Raw genomic sequence first — 14,058 nt, forward strand, 5'->3', positions numbered from 1 at the left:
AGACTCAGATACATTTGCATGCATGCAACTTCTCATTATAACCAATTTGGAGCAGGCAGTGAAGTACATGGAATATGATATTTATTCCTACAACATACTGGAACCAAAGACCGAGGCCTGGTAACATGAAGATGGGGACAATCAAAAGTGAATTTCATATACTGAATAGTGATTAATGGATTAATTGAAGCAATGGAAGGTATTTATCATCTCATTATAGTAAACTCATTGATTTATCTTTGATTTCTCTAGTCTCACCTGAGTTCTTCAGGTCTGTCTTTACCGCTGACGACCAATCTAATGTCTCACGGTGATTGTAGCGGCACCTTCACAAGGCACATACATGTTGTGTGAAGAGCTGGAAGCATTGGATGACCAACTGTCTGTAAATAGAGACTTGAACAGTTTATAAGCAAGTGAATAAAGGTGATTTTCATCCTGTGCATTGAATGGTTTGCAGTGTAATTTACACTTATTTCACCTATTCTTCTGTGAATATCACTGATGGATATGAAGATCTTCAGTTAAAACAGAACACAACCCTCAACCCTTCCCGCTGCAGACCCTTTTTTCAACTTTTTTAAATTTTCATTTTTCTTCCCCACTTTAAAAAAAAATCATAACTTTTCCATATTCTGGAGTAGAGAGAGAAAGCATAGGGGCACATGGGGGCACCTTCAGCCCTCATGGGTTGAAGATGGAAGAGGGGGAGAGGTTTCCCGAGTGCAAGAGTCCACATAAATTGTAAGTGAGCCCCCAAGAGAGAGAGTGAGCAACCAGTGAGTAAGACTTTCTCAAGGCCCAGTGCAGAGGTACTCCTTCTTCTTCTTCTTCTTCAACTGTTCACACGCAAGCGTCTGAAGTCTGCAAGCAAATTAACTGTTCACTCACCTTAGAATCGAGGTTACAATACCTTCAGGTGACAAGTGGACAACCTGTAGCACATCTGCAGAGCTGCTGACTAGACTGGGGGGACTTAACACTTACTTTAGCTCCCCAACTAAATAAAGAATAAGTACAACATCTGCTGGCTTGTTGTGGGTAGGCCACAGCCTTTATTTAACCATATAAACTTTATTTCAAAACGTAAATTAACTTTCTCTTTACCTTCCATGCCAATTAAATGTCCATTTTTATTGAAACTTGTTGCGGCGTAAGAAGGCCCTTACCGGCCTGTAAAGCCCTACCCTTCCTAGCTGGCATGGAAGTCCTAACTACCGCCAACCGGCTGTGACAACTTCCTATCTACTTTAACATTAATCCACTGTTTTTCTTCACCCCCCCCCCCCCCCCCCTTAGCTCAAAGGGCGGGCGGGCGGGCGTCTTCACTCTTCTTTCTCCTGGTCCCGACTGAAATCCTTTACTTCCTTCTTCTTTACTCCCAGTTAACCCCTCCCTTTCCTGTGGTCGCTTCCTCTCTCTCTCTCTTCTCCCCCTCTCCCCCCCCCCCCCCAGTCATCAGCATCTTCCCTATACGTTTGCTGCTATCTAGACTGGGGGGACTTAACACTTACTTTAGCTCCCCAACTAAATAAAGAATAAGTACAACATCTGCTGGCTTGTTGTGGGTAGGCCACAGCCTTTATTTAACCATATAAACTTTATTTCAAAACGTAAATGAACTTTCTCTTTACCTTCCATGCCAATTAAATGTCCATTTTCATTGAAACTTGTGGCGGCGTAAGAAGGCCCTTACCGGCCTGTAAAGCCCTACCCTTCCTAGCTGGCATGGAAGTCCTAACTACCGCCACGAAGGATGCAGCATATTTCTATGCTGCACTCCGCCCCCCACATGCCAGCAATAACGCCGACTCCACCCCATCCTGCAATCTAGACAGGAAAATATCTAGCCCTATCTCGCTGAGATGAACCCCGTCACCCCGCATCATCCCGCGCTCTCTTCTCTCCAGCTCCCAGTGACGGATGGCTATTCCGCCCAAAGCTTGCACGTGCTTCGATATCCTGAAGTTAACCGTTCTCCGTACTCGCTCGATTGCCTCGTTATCTCGCGCTTCCCTCCAGATTCTTCTGGCCACTATGTCTGACCAGACAATTACCATCCGCTTAAAGAACAGTTTAAAACGATAAATGTCCTCTTTCATTAAGGAAATGAGCTCCGCTACTTTTATTTTTCCGAGGTCATTTCCACCTGCATGAATGACTAGTATCACTTTATCATTCTCCCAACTGCTGATTCTCATTACCTCCTGGAGCAGCCTGGGCCATTGCAAACCTCTAATCCCTCTCCAATGTACTGGAACATTGAGGCCTAAATTGCCTCCGATAGGCCTACTTCTGGCTCTCCTCTCGGCCCAGTATATATATGAGTGGCCTATCACCCATACCGACCAATCCGTAACTGTAAATAAATAAAGAAAACATACACCGAAAAGAACATCACAACCAACGTATAAATCATATGAAAACTCTAAGGTCCGGTCGCACATAAGACCTGTAAGCATCCGATCTCCAGCGACCCACTCTTTTAATACCCTCGATACCCATGCCGCACGAAAAAGCGGACGTCGCAGCTCCTATCCTAAATGAGTGTGATCCGAAATCCTTTGGGTTGAGTCCCAATTTATTTAGGCTACCGCGCATGACTGCTGTGAACTGGTATTTGGTTAAAGGGAGGCCCGACGCATGCTTCAAAAACGGGCCCGTTCCGCAGTGGCGTTCCAAAAAACCCGTTATCAAAATTACCGGACACCATTTTGTTCCCAATTTGCCTATCCTGAGCCATTCTCCAACCCCGTAAACGTCTGTTTTTGATCTCCGAACGCCAATTTTAATGCAGTCTTCGTCAACTAATACGTCTCCGTACATCAGTCCCCCAGGTCTACTTTTACTTGCTGACACTAATTCCCCAATCCGCATTGCTGCGAAAAAGGCAATTGCAAAGGCCACTCGGAAAAGCTCCGCCTCGGAGCCCTCCTCGCAAACCTCTCCCAGCACTTCTAATATAGCATTTAGTAACTCAAACGTGATCGGTCTCCTTCCATCCTTTATCACCTTGTCCTTCTTCCACCCTTTAATAATTTGTCCGAAAACGAAATCTTTAGTCACATCCCTCGACCCGTGTAACCGAATTAAAAAGGCCACCGCCGTCAAATGTTTCTTGGCCGCGTCCGCCGACGCCCCCTTTTTACGCATTGCCGCTAATGTGTCTAAAGTTACCGCCTTCGCTCTTTCTTCCGAAGGAAACCGTCCACCCGCTGCCGCTATCCACTCTTTCCATACGTTATTATACCGTCTCCATGTGGTACTTGAAACTGACATCTTTACGAGAGCTAACAGCTCTCTTCTATCATTTCCCACAAGAAAGCAGGGCAACATACCCCCTCGACCTCCGCCGTCGGGTGCAGCTCCCTGAATGTTGACATCTGAAAGCGAGAAAGAGCATCAGCAGTAGCATTCAAATAACCCGGTACATATCGAGCTTTAAATCTTACGTTGTGCTGTAAACACCGTAGAACCAAATGGCGTAATGCCGCCAGCACCAACGTTGATGATGACGATTGTCTGTTTACCACCTGTACCACCGACTGGTTATCGGACCAGAAACAGATATTTTTATTGGCCAACCTCTGGCCCCAAATCTCCATTGCCACCATTAACGGGAATATCTCCAAAAGTGCCACATTTTTTACCCATTGCTTCTGCTTCCAAGAACTTGGCCAAGCAGCGCAACACCACCGGTTACCATATAGAACTCCAAAACCATGTGATCCAGCTGCATCCGACACCAAACCGATCTCCTCGTTTTGACTCTCATCCTCCGGGCATATGACCTGGCCGTTGAAAGAACCGAGGAACACTCTCCATACGTGCAAGTCCAATTTCATTCCTTTCGACACTCTAATAAAATGATGGGGCTCTCTTGCCCCTCTTGTTGCCAATGACAACCGCCGAGCGAAAGCTCGCCCCATCGGAATGACCTTGCACGCGAAATTAAGTAAGCCTACCAAAACTTGTAGCTGGTGAAGTGTAACCTTCCTCGAACTACACACCAAATCTACCGCTTGTCGCAAACGCGCCACTTTATCGTCGGGCAAGCGGAAAATCATCTCCGCTGTGTCAATTTCGATACCCAAAAAACTCAACCTTGACACTGGACCCACTGTTTTCTCGACCGACAAAGGCACGCCTGCCTTACGCATTAAAGAACGAAAAGACGAAAGTAAAAACTCGCAAACCGTCGAGTTAGCTTGTCCAACAAAAAGGAAATCGTCTAGATAGTGCAATACCGATGCGCTGCCCGTCTCAACCTTTAACATCCACTCTAAAAAGGAGCTGAAAACCTCGAAATAATAACAAGAGATCGAGCAGCCCATTGGCAGGCACATATCGACAAAAAACTGATCCTCAATTCTGCACCCCAGTAGATGGAAACACTGCGGGTGCACCGGCAAGAGGCGGAAAGCCGATTCTATATCGGCTTTCGCTAACCATGCACCTCTGCCCGCTTTTCTAACCAACTCAACTGCCCCGTCAAATGACGCATATGACACCGCCGCTTGCTCCTTTGCTATCCCGTCGTTAACGGATTCCCCGGACGGGTATGATAAATGGTGTATGAGTCTGAACTTGCCTGTTTCTTTCTTTGGTACTAAACCCAAAGGAGAAACCCGCAAGTTGCCGAAAGGCGGCTCCAAAAATGGCCCCGCCATTCGTCCCAACTCTACTTCCTTTAACAACTTTTCAAGTACTAACTCTTCGTTGTCGCGAGCTGATTTTAAATTTTGGCAAAAGGACGCTGCAGACACGTTAGAATGTGGGATGAAGAAACCTTCAGCAAAACCCGCCCTAAGCAGGCTTGCTTCCGGTCTCCGTGGGTACCGGTCGAGCCACGGCTCCAGGTACTGAACGCTCACCGGCGTTCGCCCCTGTGCCGGGAACTCCCGCCGCTCGTTGACGCCGGAAACATCGCATCGCTGTATGCGACCCGCCGCAAATAGAGCATTCGTGTCTAAATTTGCACGACGCCTGGAAACGGCAGTGGCCCTCGTTGAAGGCCCAGCATGATCCAGATGGCTTAGGGGCCACAGGAGTCTGCTGTCCGCCGGCGCCTGTGGCCGTTCCATGAAAGCTAGGTCTCGTCGGTTTCTGGGCCAGTATCAGCTGGATCCACATGTCTGTCGCCTTCGTTGCCCAGCTGATACTGTCAGAGCCCGCTATCCTGCGACGAAAATCTTCGTCGTATCTCCACCAAGCCGACCCCCCGTGCAACTTATATGCACTGTGGATCGTGTTGATGTAGACAAGCATCTCGGGTCCTTTCTGAGGGTACTGACGACACACGACGTGCGCCAGCATCAAAAAGGCCTGTAGCCAGTTCCCAAAAGTTTTAGCCACCTTGGGTTTTTTTGCACTTCCACGCTCTGAAAAACGTTCCTTGTCGACTGATACATGTTCAGCCGACAACAGTGACCAAATGTCCACGTAACCACCATTTATTATTTTACTCACCACTTCGTCCTCCAGCCCGGCATCCAGCGGGGCTACACCACAAAACAGCGAATCCGCTAATTTAAAACCATCACTCACTCCTGCCCCCGTAGGCAGACTCTTCCGTCCTTGTACAGGACCACCAACCTCGGGCAAGGCCGACCTCCCCGGTTGCTTATGGGACACTGGTAGTCCCTTCTCCTTCTCGTAATTATCACACAGAGCTCTCAAAGCTGACATAAACTCATCCTTCCGGCCTGCGCCGGGCACATTATCCCAAACTCTATTTAAATGTACCGACTCACCCGCCTCGTTGTCCTCCGGCATCGCCAAGGGAAAGCTGGGTGCGGGCAGTGATGATAGGCTGTAGGGTCGGTGCGCCGTGTGTCGTTCTCCGCTGGTAACACCCCGGCCACTCGGAGTCCTTATTTTTGCAGCCCCGTAGGCCGAAACTCCATCCCCGATCTGCTCAATCTCTCTCCTTCACCACTACCTGCGGAAAAAGCCGGTGAGCGTAAGAAAGGGTATTGTGCAATTTGTGCGGCCGCCCCTCGGCCGCCATGTCTTACTTTCTGCGACACCGCTTCTGAGCGACTGAACTGCGCCACCGCCTGCGTGACTCTGCTCCTCCTCCTCCTCGTTCCTGCTACCGGTGATGACGCGCTGCTAAACTCCTCCATCTCACTCGCTGATTGACTCTCATCCGTTGCATCCTGCTGCCTGCTATGCTCCTGCCTCCTGCCAGGAGCGAAGCGCTCGCGCTGACCGATGGCATGCGCTGTGGACCTGTGTCTGGCCGCCGGCTCATAACTACTGCCGGCAGCCTGCATGCGCCTATCGCGCCTATGATATGGGGCTACTTGGTGGCCTATGGCTTCTGGGGTTCCGGAGCGGTCATTTGCCGCCCCGTAATGGCCGCTGCTGGGCCCCCCCTCCCCCTCCCGCACCCCGAGCATGTGGCGCTGTGATTTCAGCCCCCCCCTGCTCCCCAACTGTGCAGCGCTCGCCCCCTCCCTCCCCCTGCTCTCCCCCCCGCTGCTGCTTGAACGTGATGAGGGAGATGCACTTACCCGCATCTCCCCCCTAACGGCTGCCGCCGTTCCGCGGCCGGGACTACATCTCCCCGGCGTATCCCTACGCGCGCCTGCCGCGCCACGTGGGGAGCGCTCCGATGTCGCCATCCTTGCTCTGCCGACAGCCGCGGGAACACCTCCTCCCGCGCCGGACTTACCCGATCCTGGCCTCGCCGACACACCGAAGGTAGGTCCATCTCTCCCTTCAACCTCACCGTCGCTGACCCGGATGCGTCCTATTGGCTCTGCTTCCTCCATGCCGCGCTGCGACCGCGCGGTACCGCTCCTCCTCGCTCCTTCTGTTCTGGGGCTCCTCACCGGCACAGCTCTCTTCACCACCGGGCTGGGGCTCAAACGGGCGGGTGGATTCCTCCTCCGGACGGGTCTTCCCCTGGGCTCATCGCTGCTGGGCACCACTGGATTGCTTCGGGCATGTCTTCCCCTGGGCTCCTCGCTGCTGGGCAGAATGGGTCGTCTTCGGGCATGTCTTCCCCTGGGCTCCTCGCTGCTGGGCAAAACGAGTTGATTGCTGCTTTCCCCGGCCTCCGCTGCAGTCGGTCTCGATAATTCTTCGGCCATCTTCACGAGCCAGCTAGTGCCCTGCCTGGCCACCACATCTTTAATCCGCTCCATTAGGTCCTCCATGCTGCAGCTCGTCTGGGTCCACGTCTTCACTCTTCTTTCTCCTGGTCCCGACTGAAATCCTTTACTTCCTTCTTCTTTACTCCCAGTTAACCCCTCCCTTTCCTGTGGTTGCTTCCTCTCTCTCTCTCTCCTCCCCCTCTCCCCCCCCCCCAGTCATCAGCATCTTCCCTATACGTTTGCTGCTATCTAGGAACTGCATCAGAATCTTATGCATGAAGGAGACTGGGGGCATCAACCTGACTGACGCTCCCTTAACTAATAACAAAAACTTACCCGGAGACTTCTTGTGTGTAAATGTGGGGTAGGCCACAGCTTTTATTAAATATTTAACCTCTACTATTTTAATTTAACTATTTTAACTCCATAAACCCTTCCCATGCTACAACCCGCTTAATTTAAACTGATTTTAGCTTTAACTATTCCACAGGACGTTTGTAAGCCCGCTTTCCTTGGGCTTGTAAACCCTCCTCTTCTCCAGCATGGAAAGTTCAAGGCCAACCACAGCTGTGACAACTTCCGAACGTATAAAAGTCCCATAAAGTCTTTCCTCACCCATCTCACGGGCGGGTAGGTGGGCGTCTTCCTCGGCTCCGTCCTCTTTCCTGCACGCTTCTTCTCTCTTGGTCTTCTTCCTGTCTTCTCCTTCTTCTTCCGTACCTAGCTCCTCCCCCCTATCTAGCTCGCTATTCCCTTTAAGCTCCGCCCCCAGTCCCATGCAGCCTCGTTATTCACTGTGCTGCATAAGAGACAATTCTGCACCTGTAGCATGAACATTTTTTTCTAAATCCCCTGCTAGTTTCGGTATATAATCGTATCTTGACGCCACTGTAAGCTAGGGGTTTGACATGGCTCCCATGGAGGAATGCCCCTGTCACACCCCAAGCTCCAGATTGGCTGAATAGCTGCAGGTCCTGGAAGGTGCTTGGTAGGATGTGATTTCCAATCCTGGCTTGTTTCACTGAGCCCTTTCTGGGACGCTTGCCTTGGCCTTGGTCCCCTGGCTGCTGTCCTGCTGTGAGTAGTGTGCTACTACTTCCACACCCCACCTGCCTGTGCTCACCTACAGCCCAGCGGCTGTTCTCCCTTTTGCCCCGCTCCGTCACTCATGGGATCCACTGCCCTCGCCTGATCCGCCGCCTCTGCTGGCGGTGCCATTTCCGCTGGTTGCCAGCGCCTCTGCTGCTGGTGCCGCTCCTGCTGTTTGCCCATGCCTCTACTGGCGATGCGGCTCCCACTGGTTGCCGGCGCCTCTGTCGGCGGTGCTACTCCTGCTGCTTGTCGGCACCCCAGGTGGCGGTGCTGCTCCTGCTCTTTGGTCGGTCCTGCTGCCATTTCCTAAAAGCAATTGGGGGATTGTAGAGGGCAGCACTGTAAGGCTCGCCACTGTCCTTCGGCACCTGTGCTTCTGGCGCTGCCGCTCCCGCGGTGTGGCTGCCTAGCTGCCGACCACACTCTGTGCTTTAGCACAGAGTGGGGTGCCACCTTCTGGGGCGCCGGCAGGGGAAGCCCCTTGCACCTGTGGCTGCAGCGGGGGGCCGCTGTCTGCTATTAAAATCTATTGAGCTGGAGGCTAACCTTAATGGGCTGCCAGGACCTACAGCCCAGCCTGCTCTCCAGCCAATCACATACAGTTGGCGTCACCCCCTTGTCAGTTTTGACTCCACCAGTACTTCCCGGTGGTGTCAAGATACAATAATACCGCTAGTTTCACTGTCTGTTATTATAATTGCTTCTCAAATTTGTTGTCTGAACATGCTTTTACTCTGCAGGTACGTTACCATTACAAATACCATACTTTTTTTCACTTCTACTACAACCGCACTTGCCCGCAGCCAGCAATGGGAGGGGGCAGAGCGGGGTGAAATTAGCTCCGTCCTGCCCCCTCCCATTGCAAACAGCCAAAGGGGAGGAGAGAGGAAGAGAAAAGGGGAAGGGAGTTTAGCAATCATGCTGCTAAACTCCCTCCTACCTCCCTTCTCCGGCCGCTGTCATTGGCTCCCATAGGAGCTCATGCAGCGGCCAACCTATTCCGAGCACAAAGATAGTTCCAGGCGCTATTATGGCCGGCTGGGCGCTTTTACACCATGGGAATATGCCTGTGTGATTTGATGCACTGGAATTCAATGCATCAGATAAAAGCGTATATCGGCTGGCTGTGAAAACGGTGGCTGATATACGCTCTTGTGAATAAGCTCTTACACTGAAGGGTGGTCGTTTAAAAATTAGCGGCCAACCTATTCCGAGCACAAAGCTATTTCAGCACTGCTACATACTTCAGATATTGGCAAGATATTAGAGAGCAGACAGAATCTGCTGTATACTGTCCGCTGCACTTTTCACCTGAGAATCTCAGGCACGGCTCCCCTACAACCATCTGAATGGGCCCTAAAACCAGCTGATGGAGTCCAGTGGTGAACACCTATATATGTGCCATCACCGGCTGCTGGTGGGCATGATGGGCACAACCCCATGTGAGGCAGAAGATAAATGTGATGCCACTAAACTGAAGCCGATCAGCTGCCAGCTAAATGGTCGACACAACAACCCTCTACAAGGTTCATCTTATGCTGCGAACCGTGGTAGGGAAACAGCATGGGACTAGGGACAGGCAGGGTAAGGGTTAAGTGTAGCGAACGCAGCAGGGGGTGGGGGGAGGAGCTAAGGCAGGAAAAGCAGAGGGAGGGGGAGCGGAAGAAGAAGAAGACCAGAAGACGGGAGACACGTGGAGAGGAAAGAAGTCTGGAGCAGAAAAGAAGAACGAAAGCAGGAAAAGGAGCCATAGAGAGTGGAAAGAAGAAGAACAAGAGCAGCAGAAGTGACAGCAGCACAGCAAGTCCAAGCGGTGTACAGAAGAGTCGGTTGAAGAGAGAAGCCCCAAGAAAGATGGAGGACTTACAGCGGCAGATACGGCAAGCGATCCAACTCGATGGCGCGGAGTGGCTGCAGGACTTCATCGTCGGCTGCAGGTCAGAATCCGAATCCGGGAGGCCGGCGGAGGAGCCATCACGGAAGACAGGAGCAGCGGAAGAAGCGGCACAGGAGGGGGATGCCGGGCGAGGACGCCCGAAGCGCAGGAAGAATCCACCGGCGAGACTCAGCCCGAGTCCAGCAACAAAGCGAGGCGGCCAGAAGTCCAGTCGTGGCGCCGAGAAGAGGTCGGGAGCGGGGCGCACAGCCACAAATTTGGCGCCAAATTTAAACCGCGCGGCGGGAAGAGCGCCCGCGGAAGAGACCCGGGCATCACCAGCTGGCAGTCCGCCAGCAAAGAGGGGGCAAGCGGCAGCGTTGAGGGCACGCTCCGGTGCGAAGGACCAGCGCGCGACAGGGCGCACGGAAGCCGAACCTGCCAGGAGAGAAGAGCCACGCAGAAGGTTGGAGGCGCGCGGAGGCGCGAGACAACGGCACAGGCTACAACAAGATGGCGGCGCAGGCGAAGAGCACGCACAGGTAGGCTCTGCAGGGCCAGGCAATAGAGCGCGAGCTAGGCGGGGGGAGGCAGGCCGTGGGGGCGCAGAGCAGACCCATACCAGGGGGGGGAGAGGGGGAGGGAGAGAAACAGCCCAGCAGTTAGTTTAGCGAGCAGCACAGATAGCAGGAGGGGAAGCAGGCAGAGCAGCGGGGACAGGGCTACTTCTACAAGGGGGAGCACGAGCCCGTTGTCGGGCAGCTCGTTTGAAAGGCCCCTTCCAAGTTACTACCCGGATCAAGCCCCCATAAGGGGTCAGGGCACTCGAGCCCGGCAACCACCACCACCTTCTCGTGCATACAGACACGATACCCGCGAGCACTACTTACGCGGTGCACGCAGTAGATCACCCGCTCAGCAGCAATTGTACGCGCCCCCAGCTCCGCGCAGGCTCTGCTACGTTAATCCACGCTTCGTGGGTCCCCCTTCCTCGGGGGGTGGCGAGTCTTCCTATAGTTACGCTAGTCGCGCCAGTAACAACAGACAAGGCAAGGGCGCTAAGCAAAGGCAGAGGGAGAAGGCTAGGAGAGAGCGTTACCAGCGCAAGCGCGACAGAGAGCACGCTAGGCTAGCGGCAGAGGCAGATAGAGAGCCAAGGAGTGCCAGTGTAGGGAACGTGGGCGACAACGCCAGTGGCACGGAGCATCGGCACCAAAAGGAAAGTTACCGCCATGCGACCGCATCAACAACAGCAGCGGCATACAAGGACTATTTACGCCATGGGAGGCGGGATGTCTCGGAAGAGCGGCCGGAGCGGGGCCACCTTGGAGCAGAACACGAAAGGCGGGCACTAGAGGCTCCGCAAACAAGTACGCGGCAGCAGTCGCCCAGCTGGGGCAGAAGCCCAGGAGGAAGACCGGTAAGGACCACGACCTTGGCAGAGCCGGAGGACGGTCAAGCCGGTGAGTTGGCGTGTTTAAATGCTTGGAAAAAAGTGATGGATCCTGCCGCGGGGGCGGACAAAAATGATTTGGTTGTGGTTTTAAAGTCACTGTTGAGCAAGGTTGATCAAGGTGATGTTTTTTCGGTGTCCGGTGGACCCCCAAGGGGTGTAGTACCACTTGTGGGGCAGGAGGTTGGAAGCTCAACAGTCGGTGGTGACCCTATGGAAGGGTTGCGATACGCTGACTCGTTATTTTGTGGTGTTGCCCCGCTAGGGGTCGGTTTGTCAGATGAGGTGGTTGAGAAGATTCGTAAAGGTATATATGTGGATATATGGTCCTTGCTGTCGGCGGACCACGTAATTGTGGATAAAGAGCGAGTGTCGGAGCGCGGCGCGGATAGGAAGCCGAAAGTCGCTAAGACTTTTGGCAATTGGCTGCAAGCGTATATGGTACTGGCATATATTGCATGCCAGCACCAGCCCAAAAAGGGTCTTGAGCTCATGGTTTACCTTAATACGATTTATAGCGCTTATAAATTGCATGGCGGCGCCGCGTGGTGGCGATATGATGAGGACTTCCGACGACGGGTCTCGGGTATTAGTCACATCAGCTGGGCGTCAAAGGCAACCGACGTCTGGTTACAACTTATTTTAGCACAGCGCCCACAAAAACCGACATTTCAGGGGGGAGCCGTGGGGGGGCGGGCAACAGCCCCCTGCGGCCTCCCCAAGACCGAATGGATCCTGCTGGCTCTACAACGAGGGCCATTGCAGGTTTTATTCAACCTGCAAGTTCAGACATGAGTGCTCTGTCTGCGGGGGTCAACACGCGGCGGTTCGTTGCTTTAGGAAGCAGCGAGCTACAGCCGGGGGGGGCGGTGCCAGTGGAGCACCAAACCCCAGTGAAAAGCCGATACCTCTTCCTGTGGCTCGACAAGTACCACAGGAGGGAGGAAGCAAAAATACTTAGAGTAGGTTTTACCGTCGGTTTCGTTATTCCGTTTACTTTTCAGCCCGCTTTCATGTCTTGTCCTAACCTAAAGTCAGCGACGGACAACATAGAGTTAGTTAAAGAAAAAGTTCAAAAGGAGGTTGCAGCGGGCCGCATGGCGGGCCCGTTTGATGAACCACCGTTCGCCAATCTGCGAGTTTCCCCGTTGGGGTTAGTCCCCAAAAAGGAGGCTGGCAAGTTCCGCCTTATACATCATTTATCATTTCCAAAAGGGGAATCAGTAAATGACGGTATTTCTAAGGAGCAAGCTTCGGTGGTTTACGCTTCGTTTGATCAGGCAGTGTCTCTAGTCAGAGCGGCGGGAAAACGCGCGCAATTAGCGAAGACTGATATTGAGTCAGCTTTCCGGCTGTTGCCAATACACCCGGAGTGCTTCCACCTTCTTGGTTGCAAGGTGGACGATCAATTCTATTATGACATGTGTTTGCCTATGGGTTGCTCCATTTCATGTTACTATTTTGAGCTTTTCAGCTCCTTCCTGGAGTGGATGGTAAAATATGAGACGGGCATCGCATCAGTAACGCATTATCTAGACGATTTTCTGTTCATTGGAACGGAAGCATCGGGCGCGTGCGGGGTTTTGCTAAATACATTTTGGAATCTTATGCGGCTGGCGGGGGTTCCGTTGGCAGAGGACAAGACGTTGGGTCCGGTTAGTAGGCTGGTTTTCCTTGGAATCGAAATCGATACTGAGGAAATGGTCTTCAGGTTGCCAATAGATAAGATAGCCCGCCTGCGGCAGACGGTAAAAGAAATTGCGAGCGGTAAAAAGGCCACGCTGCACCAGGTGCAGGTCCTGTCGGGTTTATTGAACTTTGCCTGCAAAGTTATACCCATGGGCCGTGTTTTTGCCAGAAGGCTGTCGCTCGCGACAGTGGGAGTAAAAGAGCCTCACCACTTTATAAGGATCACACAAGGTATCAAAAGTGATTTACATGTGTGGAGAATTTTCTTGGAGACTTTCAACGGGCAAGTGGTATGCCCTAAGGAAGAGTGGGCAGGACCCGAGCTCAGCTTGTTTGCTGATGCAGCCGGGTCGGCCGGCTTTGGTGTGATTTTCCGGAACCACTGGTGCAGAGAAAACTGGCCAGTATCCTGGATGGAAAGAAGGTGGAATAAGGACATAACGCTTCTGGAATTTTTCCCGCTGGTGGTAGCATTGGAGCTATGGGGCGATGAGCTCCGGGACCATAAGTTATGTTTCTGGTCCGACAATGTGTCGGTGGTTCAGATCATTAACAGACAGTCTTCGGCTTCATTGCCGGTGTTGGCACTGCTGAGGCACACGGTTTTACGATGTCTGCAACTGAATATATACTTGCGTGCAAAGCATGTGCCGGGTTATAAGAACTTAGCAGCTGATGCACTCTCTCGTTCGCAGATGGAGCGTTTCAGGGAGCGGCACCCGCTGGCGGACGCCGAGGGGGTCCGCTGTCCGATTTTCTTGTGGAGTCTGGTCGAGCGGAGCTGCTGAAGCTGGTCGAGACATCAGTAGCGGTCGGGACATGGAACAGTTATAAAGCGGTCTGGC

General features: G+C 52.6%; 1 protein-coding gene across 3 annotated transcripts; it reads right to left on the reverse strand.

Moving 5' to 3' along the window:
* Positions 1-291: 291 nt before the first annotated feature.
* On the reverse strand, positions 292-6,321 carry LOC136581651 (uncharacterized). 3 transcript variants are annotated; one of them, XM_066582274.1, is made up of 4 exons: positions 5,754-6,321; positions 3,339-3,383; positions 2,205-2,359; positions 292-396 (listed from the first exon to the last, which is right to left on the reverse strand). In XM_066582274.1, exons 1-4 carry the CDS (start codon positions 5,773-5,775, stop codon positions 298-300), a joined length of 321 nt encoding a protein of 106 aa, XP_066438371.1. In that variant the 5' UTR covers positions 5,776-6,321; the 3' UTR covers positions 292-297. The 3 variants fall into 3 exon arrangements, 1 of the variants encoding a protein (XP_066438371.1); XR_010787079.1 differs by having other exon boundaries at positions 292-383; positions 2,205-3,383; XR_010787078.1 differs by having other exon boundaries at positions 2,205-3,383.
* Between the last annotated feature and the right edge of the window lie 7,737 nt (positions 6,322-14,058).

Source organism: Eleutherodactylus coqui, chromosome 11 (assembly GCF_035609145.1).
Source record: "Eleutherodactylus coqui strain aEleCoq1 chromosome 11, aEleCoq1.hap1, whole genome shotgun sequence".
In the NCBI taxonomy this organism is placed as follows: domain Eukaryota; kingdom Metazoa; phylum Chordata; class Amphibia; order Anura; family Eleutherodactylidae; genus Eleutherodactylus; species Eleutherodactylus coqui.